The sequence below is a fragment of the Harpia harpyja genome, chromosome 7 (assembly GCF_026419915.1).
Source record: "Harpia harpyja isolate bHarHar1 chromosome 7, bHarHar1 primary haplotype, whole genome shotgun sequence".
Lineage (NCBI taxonomy): Eukaryota > Metazoa > Chordata > Aves > Accipitriformes > Accipitridae > Harpia > Harpia harpyja.
Genome location: NC_068946.1, coordinates 27,190,706 through 27,206,124, shown reverse-complemented (window position 1 = coordinate 27,206,124; position 15,419 = coordinate 27,190,706). Strand labels below are relative to the sequence as shown.

At 36.9% G+C, this 15,419-nt stretch overlaps 1 protein-coding gene across 1 annotated transcript in view; it reads right to left on the bottom strand.

The window, feature by feature from the left end:
* FAM117B (family with sequence similarity 117 member B) overlaps nt 1-15,419 on the bottom strand; it is a 31,594-nt gene that overhangs the window by 13,250 nt on the left and 2,925 nt on the right. Inside the window, exons 2-4 of the mRNA XM_052793366.1 lie at nt 9,626-9,777; nt 4,634-4,726; nt 4,007-4,120 (exon numbers count right to left, since the gene is read on the bottom strand). Of these exons, the coding sequence (XP_052649326.1) occupies nt 4,007-4,120; nt 4,634-4,726; nt 9,626-9,777 (359 nt within the window). The remainder of the gene's footprint in view (nt 1-4,006; nt 4,121-4,633; nt 4,727-9,625; nt 9,778-15,419) is intronic.

The following is a 15,419-nucleotide window of genomic DNA, read 5'->3' as shown; positions in this document are numbered from 1 at the left end:
CCCAGGAAAATGAAAGGAGGGGACTTGATGGTTTATAGTGTCAAGTAGCAGCATAATATCAGCCAAGTGCACTGAGGAAAAAAGATTATTTTGAAAGACCTAATCCATTTATTCTTCCATCTGGCTTCAGCTCTGGCCTCAATCCTATTTTCTCCATTACATTAACACCGAGAATAAAGGAAAATCCCATTGGTTTGACTCCTGTTCACAGATTTAGTACCATGCAATTAATTCAAAATCCAACATTCTCAGAAGCATCCTGAGATCACCTGAGAAGGCTATGACCTTTTTGCAAACCCCTTTTCCTGTAGAGGCAGAATAGAACATTTCTGGCATCATGAAAAAACAAACAAAACCCATACAATTGCTCTGGAAAAAAGATGTAGTCAGCAGCAAGGACTTGATCAAGTTCCTCACCAACTATTTCCTGATTCTGAGTAGAGGGACAGGAATAGCTAACAAGCTTATTCTATAGAGATTGTGTGGATTTCTTTCTCAAAAAAAACCCAAAAAACCAAAAAACCCCTGAACAACCACAGAAGAAAGAAGCACAACTAAACAATCAGTTGGAAGCTTAGGTGGTAAGAACCACTGTAAAAATTTTAATAAAACTCAAGAACTGTGGCAAAGCTTAAGTGTTTATTAGTAGGGAAGAAAAGAGGAAATAAATCCACTTGAATTGCTTCTCTTAGTTTTAACTAGAAAAGTAAGCTATTTCCAGAAGTTTAAACAGAGTTTACCTGGTCTCTGTGAAGGTACTACTGAGGCAATTTCCTAACACATTTTCTTGGCCTTGTCTGGAATCCAGCTCCTTGAGCTCAGAAATCTTTGTATGACCCTCTAGAGTCAACAACTGCAAGTTTTCTTTAAGTTGGGAATGTAAAAAAATTTCTAAATATTCTCATCACTAACTGCAAGTGTTTCCACACAGTCCTTCCCACAGATCCTGAAGGAAATGAGCTGCTGCCAGAAATTCTAGTTTCGGAGTTCCCTAGAAAGGAATGAGAAAGCCTAGGAGCTTATTTGCCCTTGATGCCTACAGTTACAGATTTTCACTCTGACTTAGAAAGAAGCCTCTAAATGCCATTAATCTAAACTCTTCACTTACTCTTTTTGAAGCCTTCTGTAACTTCCCCCCTTTGCAAGTAGCTCGACACAGCTGGCACAAAATTTATAAAGAAAAACAATGTTTTGTTTTGTAACACAATGTTGGAAAAGATGCTTTCCCTCAGTTTATATTTTATAGTTTGTTTCACAAGCCCAAAACCTAATTATCTGTTGTGCAATATTTTATTCACGTACTCTAAAATTCGGCAGAATGCAAAAGACCTCCATAGAAGCAGCAAAGTTTCATGAGCATAGTAATAAATTAATTATGATGAAAAAAAGTTATATACGTAATTTGGGGGTGGGTGGGTGGGGGTATTTTTCAGAGTAGTAGCATCACTGTTCACTTTCAAAATTAAAAGCCACTAAGATTATCTGTGTTAAAATGACAATAGCTTAGCATTGTTTATAGAATACAAAGCCAAACCTGTTAGACTGCATGTAGTTCTCCAGTATACTGAAGGGCCTACACCAAAAGTTCCTCAGTATACTTCTTTTTGGCTGAAATGCCTCAGTTGCCCACAAGTACAGAACAAGTCTTCAAACAAGTTCTACAGGTGTGGATTAAACACCTGCATCAAGTATTTTGACCTGCTTTTTTTTTTTTTTAAAATGTGTCTCACCAATTTTCATAAACTTTCGCAAAAAAACGCTAGAAAAGGATTGGGTCATTTATTTGTCTGTCATCTTTCATCATTTTGGACTGTTCTGACTTGAGCTACAACAGTCACTAAGATTAGCAGCATGCTACACTGCACCCATACTTCAGTAAAGCAGATCAAAATGTAGGAATTTGTACTAGAGAGCCTGTTTCAAATTCAAACTGTTCTTCTGCTGTACAGAAGAAGAGGAGGAAGCATTTTCTGTTTTGAGATTTAAAGAGTTTGAAGAAGTAATTCCTAAATTGTTATGTCAAAAAATGTAATTCTAAAAAAAATCCTAAATACAATACTCCTAGTAGCACAGAATTCAAACTAGTAACAAACTGAATTCAAGAGGCACTTAGGTCCTGAAAATTCATGACTCCTAATTAAATGAACTACAGCAGGGATAAGTTCGGGTCTGAGACAAAAGATGCTACTGATTTTTATACAAAGTAGGAGTTAAGAGGAACAGTGCAGGAGAAATTCAAAACACTGTTCTACTTTCTTATTTCTAGTTTTGAAGTGTAACAGATTCACTCAGACACCTGACTTCTATCTACGAAAGAACCTGGCTGCTCAGGACTGTATGTATGGTTCTCCTTTCTACTTTTTATTTCATAGAATCATAGAATGGTTTGGGTTGGAAGGGACCTTAAAGATCATCTAGTTCCAACCCCCCTGCTATGGGCAGGGACACCTTCCACTAGACCAGGTTGCTCAAAGCCCCATCCAACCTGGCCTTGAACACTCCCAGGGACTGGCCATCCACAACCTCTCTGGGCAACCTGTTCCAGTGCCTCACCACCCTCACAGTGAAGAATTTCTTCCTAGTATCTAATCTAAATCTACCCTCTTTCAGTTTAAAGCCATTACCCCTTGTCCTATCACTACATGTCCTTGTAAAAAGTCCCTCTCCATCTTTCTTGTAGGCCCTCTTTAGGTACTGGAAGGCTGCTGTAAGGTCTCCCTGGAGCCTTCTCTTCTCCTTCTCATCCTTTATCAGCATGTGTAAGTACCTGTAGAGCAAGACACATGATGATGTCGCAACAGCTTCCCTCCCTGGCCTAAATTATTTCTGGAAGGATGGAACAACAGAAAGGAAACAGTGTTCATTAACTGGTATCAAAGTATGATATTTATTAGAACAATACTAACTGCATTTCAGGAGTAACTGGGAATACAATTAGATCTGCAGAGCAGCTTCACAGCTGAAGTACTTTCTCAATTCACAACACTGACAGTTCCACAGTTCCTTTCAACTACATTGACTTGCAAGGCAATCATGAGGAATTTGTTCTTTTTGTAACTGTTAATAAAACATATGTGCGTATATCATGAATATACATTCATGAGATATCAGTGGGGAGGGGCAGGGGGGAAAAGAAGTCGTCTTCTGAAAAAATGACCAAATTTTCCTATTGTTTTTCTTAAAGTTACTCAAGCAAAACAGACTTGAAAAAGGATCTGAATATCTAAAAGCCTGTAATTTTTTTCCACCTGCTATCAATTGAGCTAAAGCTATTACCTCTCTGTGAACCTGACCTCATTAACAGTCTTGAGATAAAACTAAAACTGCACACAGAACATGTGGTGGCCTAACCATCACAATTTTTGAAGTGATTATTACTTAAAGTCTCAAGGCATGATAAATGACAGGGAAAAAAATAATCTTACAACAGCTGAATGAAGCCATCAAGAGTATAAACACTTTTAATAGAGTACATAAAAATCCCATTGAATAGCCTTTTGTCAGGTAAGCTCTCTAAATCAGTTCATCATAGGATTAGACAAGTGCTATTGTCAAGACACAAAACATGATCAGCAAAAACTACGATCTTATTTGGGTGTATCGTTTTACCACCAGTTTGTTCCATGCCATATTCTACATGCAAATTCATAACTGTTATAGCAATGTGTAATGAAAAAAATAATCTATAGCTTTAGATTAAGCTTCTCTGTCATCCTTTTGTAGAGTCTGCAGAACGCACTTTAAGACTTTTGCTTTAAGGAAGGATCTAACTATCTGAAATTCTTTGAAACTGGGAGTTGAAAGCCAACCCAGCCAAGTAACAAAAAGATCTGGAACCACATACACTCGAAGTCAAAGCAAACGGATCTATTTCATAGAATTCACCTATAGCTACAACATATTTAGCAGTACTTATTTCTAAGTTCCCTTTTAGGCAAACCACAACCTTGAAAGGAGTTAAAAATAGTATTAACTACCCAGTATGTCCAAAAGGGCACAGCCTTACCTGACTGTGGTTAATGGCTGCATGGTTACCGTGAAATGGAGACTGCCTTTCTTTATCACGATGATGCCTACTGCTGTGTTTGCTTCTCTGCAATTGTTGACGCAATTTTGCGATCTAATAAAGGAAAAATTCACATTATATTTCACCAGATACATTCAGGTACACACACAGTTTCATCAATTTATTCCATCACTTAGTTAAAATTCTTTATTACCACAACGTTCATAACTATTGCCAGCACTAAATTAGACTCAAATTCTTACAAACCTGACATGTTAGCTACCAGTTCCACTGAAGCCCAGAAGATCCTCTGGGAGTTTAATGAAAAAACTTGAAATACATGGAAATTTTAAAGTAGTTTGGTCACTGCTGTATTTCCTCCTTTCATGAAGAGTGTCACCTGCATTTGACACTTTCTTTCCCACACATTCGGATTAAAAATTTTAATAGTCCTGCATTATTATATGAAATCAACAAACGAACAGCTATTTCTTATTTTTTACCAAGCATGATTTGTATAATAAAACAAAGCAGTACAATAGTCATGCCCCCCTGAAAGCTCACAGTAACAGCGCATACCAGTAAAAAATTTAATCCAAAGGTATCTCAATTAATAGCATTTCTGACCTCCTTGAGTTGATCATTGCTGCCCCATGATGCTGAACGTTTGTGTGAGCTTCTCTTCTTTTCTAAATATTCTTCAGCCCAGGCACTTTCTGTCTGCAGCAAGAAGATTACAGGATTAATTAAAAAAAGGTAACTCCTACTTTCTGGCAGAATATTTTGAGACAAATTAGAAGAGAGAACAGTGTTAAGATTTGCTAGATTCAGAACTGAGTGAAAAGCAGTCACTGACTAGAAGCCCTTCTGACAAGTAAAGTATGAAAAAGTGGAGTGAAACTATGTAATTTAGAAAAAAAAACACCACACAAAAAAACAACTTTCAGACCTACTCTAATACAGTAATGTGCTAGTTTCTCTTCCAAGTTATTGAGCATAAGGCAGTATTAACAGCCAGATGTACCACAAGCTGCTATAGAGATCTAAAGAACCAGTACAACAGTGCTGAATTTGGGGGAGATGGTATATTTTATTTCCTGCACAGATGCTGACCTTGTTATTTCTGACACATTAGCTAGGGTAGCTTGGTGTAAACATTGTGAAAGCCTGCACCAGTACAGCTTCAAAATCATGTTCTTGCTCAGAAGAGTGAGAAGAAGGAAGGTAAGGCATGTAAGCACCACTACAGCTATGGCAAAGCAGGGAATTAACTTATTAATGCCTCAAAGGGCTTCAGGCTCATAGTTGTCTCAGGCCAAGCAGAAAGCAACACAGATAATACTAAGCCAGTTTCACTAAACCAACAAAGTCATTAACATTTAATAAAGAAACTTGCAAACATACTGCAGTGAAAAAGTTCTGAGAAATTCAAAGTATCATTAAGACAAACTGTATTCATTTAAGGTAACAAAATGCACAGGCAAGCCTGTGATAATACTGCATGCTTTATGGACAGTTTGTATTCCCACCTAGCCATGTCCAGAACGGCCTTCAAAAGCAGTGAACTGTAAAGGCTCTAAGAAGACAGATAATAACATCTATCAGGAATCTCTGTGCAGTCACAAGAAATATACCTAATGAAGCAGGGGGAATGAGTTCTGGAAGCAGCTTACACACTGAAAGAGACCATGAATTCCTTTAAATTCACGGTTGCCACAGTGCAGTTCTTAGCATAGGGCGGTGATGTAGCTAACTCACCCTTAGGAGTCACTGATACCTCACTTTATCCTACAGACAGGAACTTTGCCTCAAAGCCTTCACATCTACAGTGTGCAACAGTTGTTCTTACATTTGAGACTAACAGGTTGCAAGCAACAAGCTGACCTTACTTACCCCATCTGTACTCGGAACACAGAAACTCACAAGGCCTTCAATGATGTGGTATTAATCCCCATTTTGCAGGGAAAATGGAGGTGTAACTCCAAACATATAGGCTGCAACTCCCATTGGCTTCAGTCACAGATATAAGTTTTGTATAAATGAAACCTCCACTATCAGTAGTTTTTTCATCTTCATCATTCCAAATCAAAAACTAACTAGGACAAATCTGAATAATTAAGTTAGTAGGGTTGCTTTGAAATTCCTATTTCATAGCAAGATTAGAATCCACTAGAATCTATTTTTCCAGAAAAGCCCTCACTTATCTTCATCATAAAATAGAATAACTGATAAACCCCATTCCCAAGTACCAATCTTTGTCTAATCAATTCTCAAATGTCAATCTGAAGTCTCATCCTATCCTCTAGCTCTTGGAACAATAAGTTTTAGCCACTAACTCTAACTTCCCAACTCAGCACAACCATTACACTTGCCTACAGGAACCTAATTAACACTCTAATCGGTCTTTGCATTTAATTTATATTCAAGACTTTAACTTAAGATTCAAGACTTATTTCATAAATTAGTATCTGATTTATTTTAAAGGATTACAGGTTGCTTTGATGCTCATGCTCAAAACAAATAGAAACCATTTAAGAGCAAGAGTAGGTATAAGATTAAATTATAGGAAACCTACAAGACAGAAATGTAATACTGTTTTAGCAAGTCTCCTACTTATTCCCCATATTTTGTTTATAATACTTATTTTCAAGAAACACAGACCCAATAACCAATAAACAAAGAGGGATTTCTATTTCTCTAGGTTCTTAAAGTACTACTACTTGCTTATTAGTTGTTACCATTCACAACATCCTTCTGCCTGTTCTAGAATTACAAAGAGAAATGAGTTTAAGGCTAAATTTATCACAGATAGTAGAACACTTAAAAAAAAGTCTCAGAGGCAAAAACTTTGCAGTTGAAATGAATTATTCTTTAAGAATTAAAAAATACAAAAATTGTCTCATTTTAGCTTGTATTTTGACATAGCTGTATTTCAAACAACCACAGGCAAAGCCAAACAGGTTTGATTCAAAGGGAAAAAGACACAAGATTACAAACACCTGTTTTAGCAGCACTTAAAACAATATCTGCATGTATGAATTCTAGCCAGACCCTAGAACACTCAATACCACACTTATTCATCATCCAACAAATATTCTGCATGTACATAATTCAGTCTGGTCTTATAGACAGATTTCATCAAAATAATTAGTCAACGCAGGAGTCTGATACATAAACAGTCTCTGCATGACCTGGGATCTCTTACGCAGTTCTCCGCTATGACCTACGGGCATCTCTATAAAGGCCTGCAAGTCAAAGTGTGTCACTAATTGCTCTCTTCCCAGTCTGCTTCCTGAATGACTCTACTCCCTATGCCATAAACCCAAAGAATCAAGATACGCTGCTTACCTAGCATGAAAATCTTTTTTATCTTAACAGGCTCAATTCCTATTCCCTAAACTTTTGAAATCTGAACACATCCATATCACATCAGACTTTGTGAAATCCAAAATTACACACTGGAGCCAGAATATCTTGTAAGTGAAACTTCATCCAAACACCACATGTTCAGAAATGCTAAACACCACAAATGGAGAGCCTATACTATCTTGGGAAACTAACTATTGTAAATCACATTTTAAACTTGCCCCTAGCTCAAATGGTTGCTCTCAAGCACACCAGAAAGATTAAAAGCAGTGTTGTCTCATCAGTGTCATATCAACACAAACTTTGGACATACAGATGTATGTCTGTATCCCAAAATTTTCTACTGGTTTGATAAATTTTAAATTAGGAAGTGCAAACAGATCATTCTATTTCCCTCAGCAGTATACTAACATCAATCACCACTAAATATACTCATTCTGCAGAAATATCCAATACCCTTTACAGTCTTCCCATTAATCTTGGCAAATATATTTCCCCTTATATATGTAAGCCCCACTACCACAGCAGCTAAATGTGTCAGAATTGGAAGAAAAAGACAAAAGAAAAATGTAAGCCAAAAAAGATGATATCTAATCTAACTGGAAAATACAGAGATTAGAAAAGCCCAACCATGACTCAGGTTAAACCGAAACTAAGCTGAAAGAGATCAACTGAATATAGCAAATACTTTGGCAGTAGTATAGAAATATAATTATTTTGAAAAAAGTATTATCCTAAGAAATCAAATATGAAAATAAATAGCTAAGGCACCGACACTGGTTTAGTTCTGCCCTTTAATGATGCCTTTTAATAGCTAAACATGAACAGCAATTCCTTCTGCATCATACGCCTGCCTTCCTCCTCCTCTTCTTACTATGATTTGCTTACCTTTTTCACCCCATCTTCTAACCATTTTTCCAATTCATTTTCCTACACAGAGAACTTCTTCCTCAGCTCTCCTACCTTCACCAGTTTCTATTTCCACCTTATCCATATGGGCATATTCACCTACAAAACACCTTACTGTTCTACTGATCTTCTCTTTGAATTGTGGTCCTTTCTTCAAAATGTTGTGGGTCTTGAGAAGGCCATACAGTAACAATCAACACTGCAGGCATCATCTGCTCAACATCCTACACATTTGAGTAGACAGCGCACAAACCTACATGGCCACATTTTTGCTACTGTTACCAAACCTAAGGCAAGCTCAAACTCAAGTATGTCCCACATGCTGTCAGTTTCTCTTCCAACTGCATTTTGCTTATATTCTTCGGAATAGGTGGAGATCTGCTGTTGAAACCATGCTCTAGGAATAGGGATTTAAAATCTGGTATGTTGGGCTCTTTCACTCTACAAGTTAGAGAAATCCATGGCTAAACTGCATCTACAGAAGGAGAAACGAAACACTGGGATATTTTATGGAAAAATCCATCTTTAATCACTTCTGCATACAGTAGGATACCATGTAACCAACAGCTCCCTTTAAGGGGAATGATAAAACAATTGTCATGATAAGCGCGTAACTCTTGTAACACCAGTTTCATTCAACTGTTGGTTCTGTCTTTACAGGTGGCATAGGACAGAACCATTAAAAGCTTGTGAAATTTTGTCAAGCTGTTGAAGTTTATTGGCAAATCACGTACCTTTTTAATACTCTCCAGCTGACCTAAATTTGAACATCATTCACAGTTCAATGAGTCAGGTCTTCAATGTATATGATTCTATACTTGGTGCATAGATCCCATGTGAACACTGAAGGCATTTTACAATCAGAGGATGAACAGCCTATCACAGAAAAGGCTACAATAACTTTTATACAGGCACTACAGAAGCTTTTTTATTCAGCTTTAAGACAGGCATACATATAAGGAGTCACTAAGTTCTCTTGTATACATTTAAACTAAATAGTACCTAACACCAGTGCAATCTAGTGTACTGCACACCAGAAGAAGATTGAGAAAACAGATGTGCAATACACCAGTGTTTTTCTGAGGCAAGACTAAAGTGGAACTCTTAACAGATATTACAGTTCACAGCCTTTTTTTAGAATGCAAATAATTCACATACGTAATAGCAAAGGTAGGATTCCTGCAATTGGAAAGCGAATAGGAACTTGCAAGCAAGAAAGCTAAAGTGAATGTTTCCAAGGGAAAAGCATCTTACATTTAAATCCTGTCTTACATTTAAATCCTGTCTTCACATTTAAATCCTGTCTTCACATTTAAATCCTCTGAAGACAAAAATCTGTCCTACCTGTGTGGCTTTGTCTCTCATACATGGAGCAGCTTGTCCATGATTATCACGAGGCCACTGTCCAGCAAGGTATGGAGCAGCAAGTGTATCCAATGAGGAAGTCCGGCGAATAATACTGGAAGGGCTTGATGAAGGTGGTCTTGATTTGTCAGCTAGAATAAGAACACTTGATTAGAAAGAAAGCAAGAGAGAGAGCTTAATTATTTTAATTGCCTACAAGAAATCATATCAAATTGGAACTACTATGTTATTAAGTATACAACAAGATACTTTTAATACAGGAATTAAGTTTGCTTTTCCAGGCTCTATTCAGTTTTAATAAGCAATGAAATGTGTTTTTATAGTTTCCTTAAAAATATCCTCATGCCACAAATGTTGCATCGGTACTCATACACCACCATTTTTTCCCCCAAAGGTGCAACAGTCACTGGATTCTTAAATGATGAAGGCTTGGAAGAAATAAAAATAGCTAAGTTTCCTCATACATAAAGGCTGACAAAAAAAATCTGTGCTGAACTTTTTCAATCTAATGTCCTGTTTAGAGTTCATCCCACTAGCCCTTTACCCTTCACCTAATTTAATTCAAGGGACACTATAAACTGACATGTTTTATTAACCACCCAGTAAACAATATATGGCAGATTCATAAAGAGTTATGTCTAACCCTTAGATCCAGAAGTCAAGTTTGATAAGGTAATGATTTACATTTTACAAGATAATCAAGACATGATCCCTTTACATGCTACTTGGTAACTACATTCATATTTGCCTGACACTACACCTTCTGCAAAATGTCATTTTTAGCGTTTACATTGATATCACTTTTCAGAACAATTTAGGTACTAACAGGAACCCTTGATGAAGAAGGTTACGTATAACAAGCACAGGAAGTAACAGGAGAAGGAAGAATATGGTTAAAAACAAAAATTTGCATCTATCCCATCTGTCAATGATATCTTAAAGTAAAGTGGCAGTAAAAGACTACACTGCAAGCTAGTAAGTGTAAACACTGTGACAAAAGGTTCCTCAAAATAGTATTTTGAGGTTTGTTAAATTAAAGAGACCAACAAGCAGGAAAGACCCAGGGTTTAGATATACATACATGCTCATACATTATTTGTTACTAGCTATTCTAGATGTAAAATTCATAGATGACAATGATCAAAGCTTACTATCAATTCATCTAGTCCTCACAGAATTATACCTGAAAGAATCTTGTATTAACGTTACCTGTAACAAATACAAAGGCCTAAAACAAATGGCTAGAACACAGCAAACAAGATACAGAGATCAGATGGAAGCTTTACAAGGGCACTGGAAAAACTCAGTCATATGTCCTTCCTGACTGTGCCTTAGGATGAATTCTGCACTAGAAGTATAAATAACACAGCAATTTGGATTCTACATAAACTCATTTATGGGCAAAAGAAGTTGTGCCTGATTAGTGTCTGACTGCTAGTCAGAAAATAAAACCACTGCCATCAGAAGTCCAGGATTCAATTTCTAAGCTGTTTCAATCTACTAAAGGTACATAAATATTAATAAAACCTATTAGGTATAGAATTCAGTGCTGTGGACAACATCTTAGTCTCACAGAACACCAGTCTTTGAAATGTAAGTCTAGTGACATTCTATACTAAATATACTCATGCAAATTTTGCATTAGAAATGTACACATTGAAAGTGTGGAAAATATTTCAATTCAACTATAAGGAAATCATTATTAGCACTATAATCAGCCACGTTCACATAAAGCAGTCCAGAAACCTCATCTGGTTTATTATTTCTACTAGTACCAACAATGATAAAATCTTACTACTGAGCTCACAGCAGATCTGCTCTCAGGGAGTTGCAGCAAAGCTCAATTTTGGAGTTACCATGCACTTAAGACCCCTGTATCAAAGAAATTCTCTGACTACTACTACCACCATACAGCACGCTGCTTGTATCTGTTTGTATCAGGAGATTTCAAAACAATTCCTTTTGTCTGTACCATGGGAGAATGTGGCATGCTAATGCAACGTGTCATTCCTTACAAATTACACTTGCTTCCAAAGTTATATCGAACATGTTATCTGTCTCAGAAGCAACTGCCATACTCTCCCTATTTATTTTTCTTCTGAATTATTATTCTTCCTCTTCAAGAAGCTTCTCTCTTTTTACCAAGGGGAAACAAAGGATGTGAAAAAAAAAAAAAAATTAAAAATCAGGAAGTGTATGTAGTCAGTCACATCATCTGCAAAACCACCGCAGCGGACAGCTTCAAAACTGAAGCAGCAGAAATTATTACCCTCTCTCCTCCCCCACAAAAAAAGCAGAAAGAATATTTTGCTAGGCAAACAGAGAGAATGAAAACTGAAGAGCCTGCTTACTATTTAAGGAAAGCTGCTCATTTCAAGGCACAAAGCTTGCAAGTATTCTCTCTTCCTCGAATTTAAAAAGTCTTTCAAGGAATTCTGTTCTCAAATAACTTTTATTTAGATGGGGCAAGGATGTTTTGATTCATTTTTACTTACTTTTCCACCTTCACAACACATCTTAATACAAATTGCCAAAGTCCACTATACAATTCCCCTTGCTGTTTCAAAACACTTCAATGGGAACACATACAATGTTTTCATTGCACTTTCCTCTACAATACTTGAAGCAAGTGTTCAGCTGCTATTTTTCCTTGATGTGACCTACATAACAAGAGATCTGCCTCCATAGAGATAACAGTTACAACAGCTGTGGCTGATGAAAAACAATGGAGCTCTTTCATCAAATAGACACTTCTTAAATATTAGATCTGTTTTAATTGGCCTGATTATCGCTTTAAACCAGTATTTGTGATAAATATCAACCCTCCTATCCATCCACCGCTAGTCTAAATCTATTTAGAAACAAAGTCTTTCTGCAATCTGGCTTCAAACAAAGCAAAATAATAGAACGAAATATAAACAGAACATACACAATACAAATCAACAAAGTCCATAACGTGGGAAAATAACAAGCAAGTTGCCATGTCTTCACAAGTCATTGCAGTACAACTGACTGACTGAAGTTGCTACAGGTAAACCAGCATCACACGTTATCTATTGCAACTGTGAAGTCAGACACCTCCAAAGGCAATTTAAGCTAAGGCAGTCTAACAATGTGACTGAAGAGCAAAATTGAACAAATATAGATGCTTACCAATAACTAAACTGAAAGGTAGGAAATAGAGTGCTGACTTGGAGGGCTCTTAACATACAAGTCCTACAACTGCAATTACAACTGAAAAAGAAAATTACAGTGTGAGAGCACGTACCTGTGAATTGGATACCTCATGGGAGAAAATTGCTATATGTAAAAGAAAAGAAGGAAAGAAAGAGGGAAGGTCTTACACATAAAGAAGTCCTAAGAGACAAAACACTCTGAAAAATCATGTTTCAATTCTTCAGGAGAAGTTCAGAACTGTTGTTAGACCTGCAAAATAAGGATTACTGCTGAAGTGCAACTTGAAGATTGATCTTACAGTCCTGTTGATATCTTTCTACATATTTGAAATTAAAGTTTTGAGGAGGGAAAATAAAAACTCCAAGGAAACATCTTCTAACAGACACCATGGGAAAACAAAACAAAACTAGCAAGCAGCAAAAAGAGCCACTGGAAAAGCATGGGACACCATTAACCTCATAAAATTCCCTGACAGAGTTCTAATTGAAGCTTTCTATACAGGTAGGATATCCAAAAAAGTGAGAAAGAGTGAGACCCAACAAGCTTCTCTGGCATCTAGGCATACAGTTGACCTTTTTGTTCTGTTTTGGTCAGCCTTTTCCTCAGAAAGGACATTCATGGGATCTCTCCCATGCACAGCTGTCTTTTCCCAAAAACTCATACAAACACAACTGATCTCAGGGGCTTCACCTACTTCTTATGTTCCATTGAAAGTATTCAACAGGCTCAGACAGTATTAAAAACAGGCACGCAGCACAATCATGTATATTCCCTTTGGAAGACAGTCTTGGCTATTATCTTCACATAAATGTAAAAGAACTACTCACGCTTTTGCTTCTAGTAATTCAAAATGATCCCTTGGTAGGAGAATGACTGAATTAATGTTGTTTTACAAAAACAAACCTCAGAAAGCCCAAGATGTTCAAGTTACTTAATTCTAGTGAATTGAAACATTTTTAATCCAAATAAGCTCCCCTGAAGTGTTGGCCACAAGAAACCCAAAGTGTGATGCTGCAAAAATGAATTCACTTTCTTTATACCTACCATTTGTTAAACAGCTTAGGTAAGCAAAGCAGCCATATAATGGTACACAAAGCCTTCTGTACTCTCTTGACCTACAGTAATATCTTTTATAACTACTGCAAAACCTTGGTAATTCATGTTGACAGGTCTGCAGCTATTATTGTGTCACTCACCAAAGTCTTAAAAATAAATAAATTCTACAGTAAAATCTAAGAGTGTTATGGAGTTCCATTCCTTCTCCCTATCCCAAGAAGGGGTTCACATCTGAACTCTTAAAGACTTTCCAATATGCTGTTATAACAATTTTCATCATTTCTTTTCATACAAGTATGCTTTAGTATTACTCTTCCATATACTATTCTAAATAATTAAAGGCCGATGTAGTTCCAGATAAAACTAACCAATTTTTCTCCTTTATTTTCAGAGTGAGTGTAAATGTCCAATACAGTCAACTGGAACATACCAAGAAAGTTCAGCATCCAGTAGAGAAATCTCTCGCAACCTCAAGGTACCTGAAAGGGTCAGTAAACAACTGATACAGCTCTGGTCTTGACCTTCTTGTTTACGCAGCCTGGTGCATTATAACATTTTTGGAGTTGAACAGTTGAACTCTTCTGAGAAGATGTGTTTTATATAAGAACATAACAGGATAGCATTTGATCTTTACTCAGTAGATAAACCAAGATAAAAATAACAGTAAAGGTAGAGTATACACATTATCTCGTTTTGCAACAGTCTACTAGTAGGTCAAAACAACTTCCTCTAACAGGGGTGGTTTGCAGACAAGTAAAGAGGGGTTATGTGAAAACTGAACCAAAACTGGAGATTGCAGGACAGACCTCGCAGTGTAGAAATGAGGCCACACCAGTGATGCTAAGGACAGAGCACATCAACATGCAAGTAGAAGCTGAAGTCTGTAAGATAAGTGCTAGAGACTGCAGGGAGGGAAAGTAAAAGATGAAAACTGGGTAGTAGGAAGATCTAGGCTCTTGGTCATATTTAGAAGGGAAGCAGCAAGAAAAGCACAGAAATTTAGAAATTGTGCCATAGAATCTTTCAGTTTGTAATTATCCCATCATCAACAGAAAATTCAGTTAAGTATTTCCAACGTTTAGTTGCAATTTGGTTCAGAAAAGAAAACAAAACAATCAAATAAACAAAAAAACCACCCCCCCACCCCCCCCCCCCCACACAAGGAACTCCACCACCAAAAAAAACCCCAAAGAAGCTATTAAGTCACATTTGTAAATTCACAAGTTGGGGTTCTCAAGCATTAAGCAGGTTGATGAAAACTATGTTCAAAACTATTCAACTGCTTCCCAGAAAAGAAAATCTGAAAAACACGAAGTTGAGTCTAAAGTATACAACTTAAAGAACCAGTATCGAAGTTCAGAAGAAGCTATCATTTGTCTAACCTCAAGGTTCATTTTAATCTAGAAAAACAGGGCTGCAGCTGTAGGAATGAGCAAAAGCCATCATCAACTGAAAACAAGAAACAGGAAAACCCAAGTTATTCTGCAGTAGATTCTGACTGATACCCTGAAGTGCCCTGCATGGCTTCACAACTGTAGCC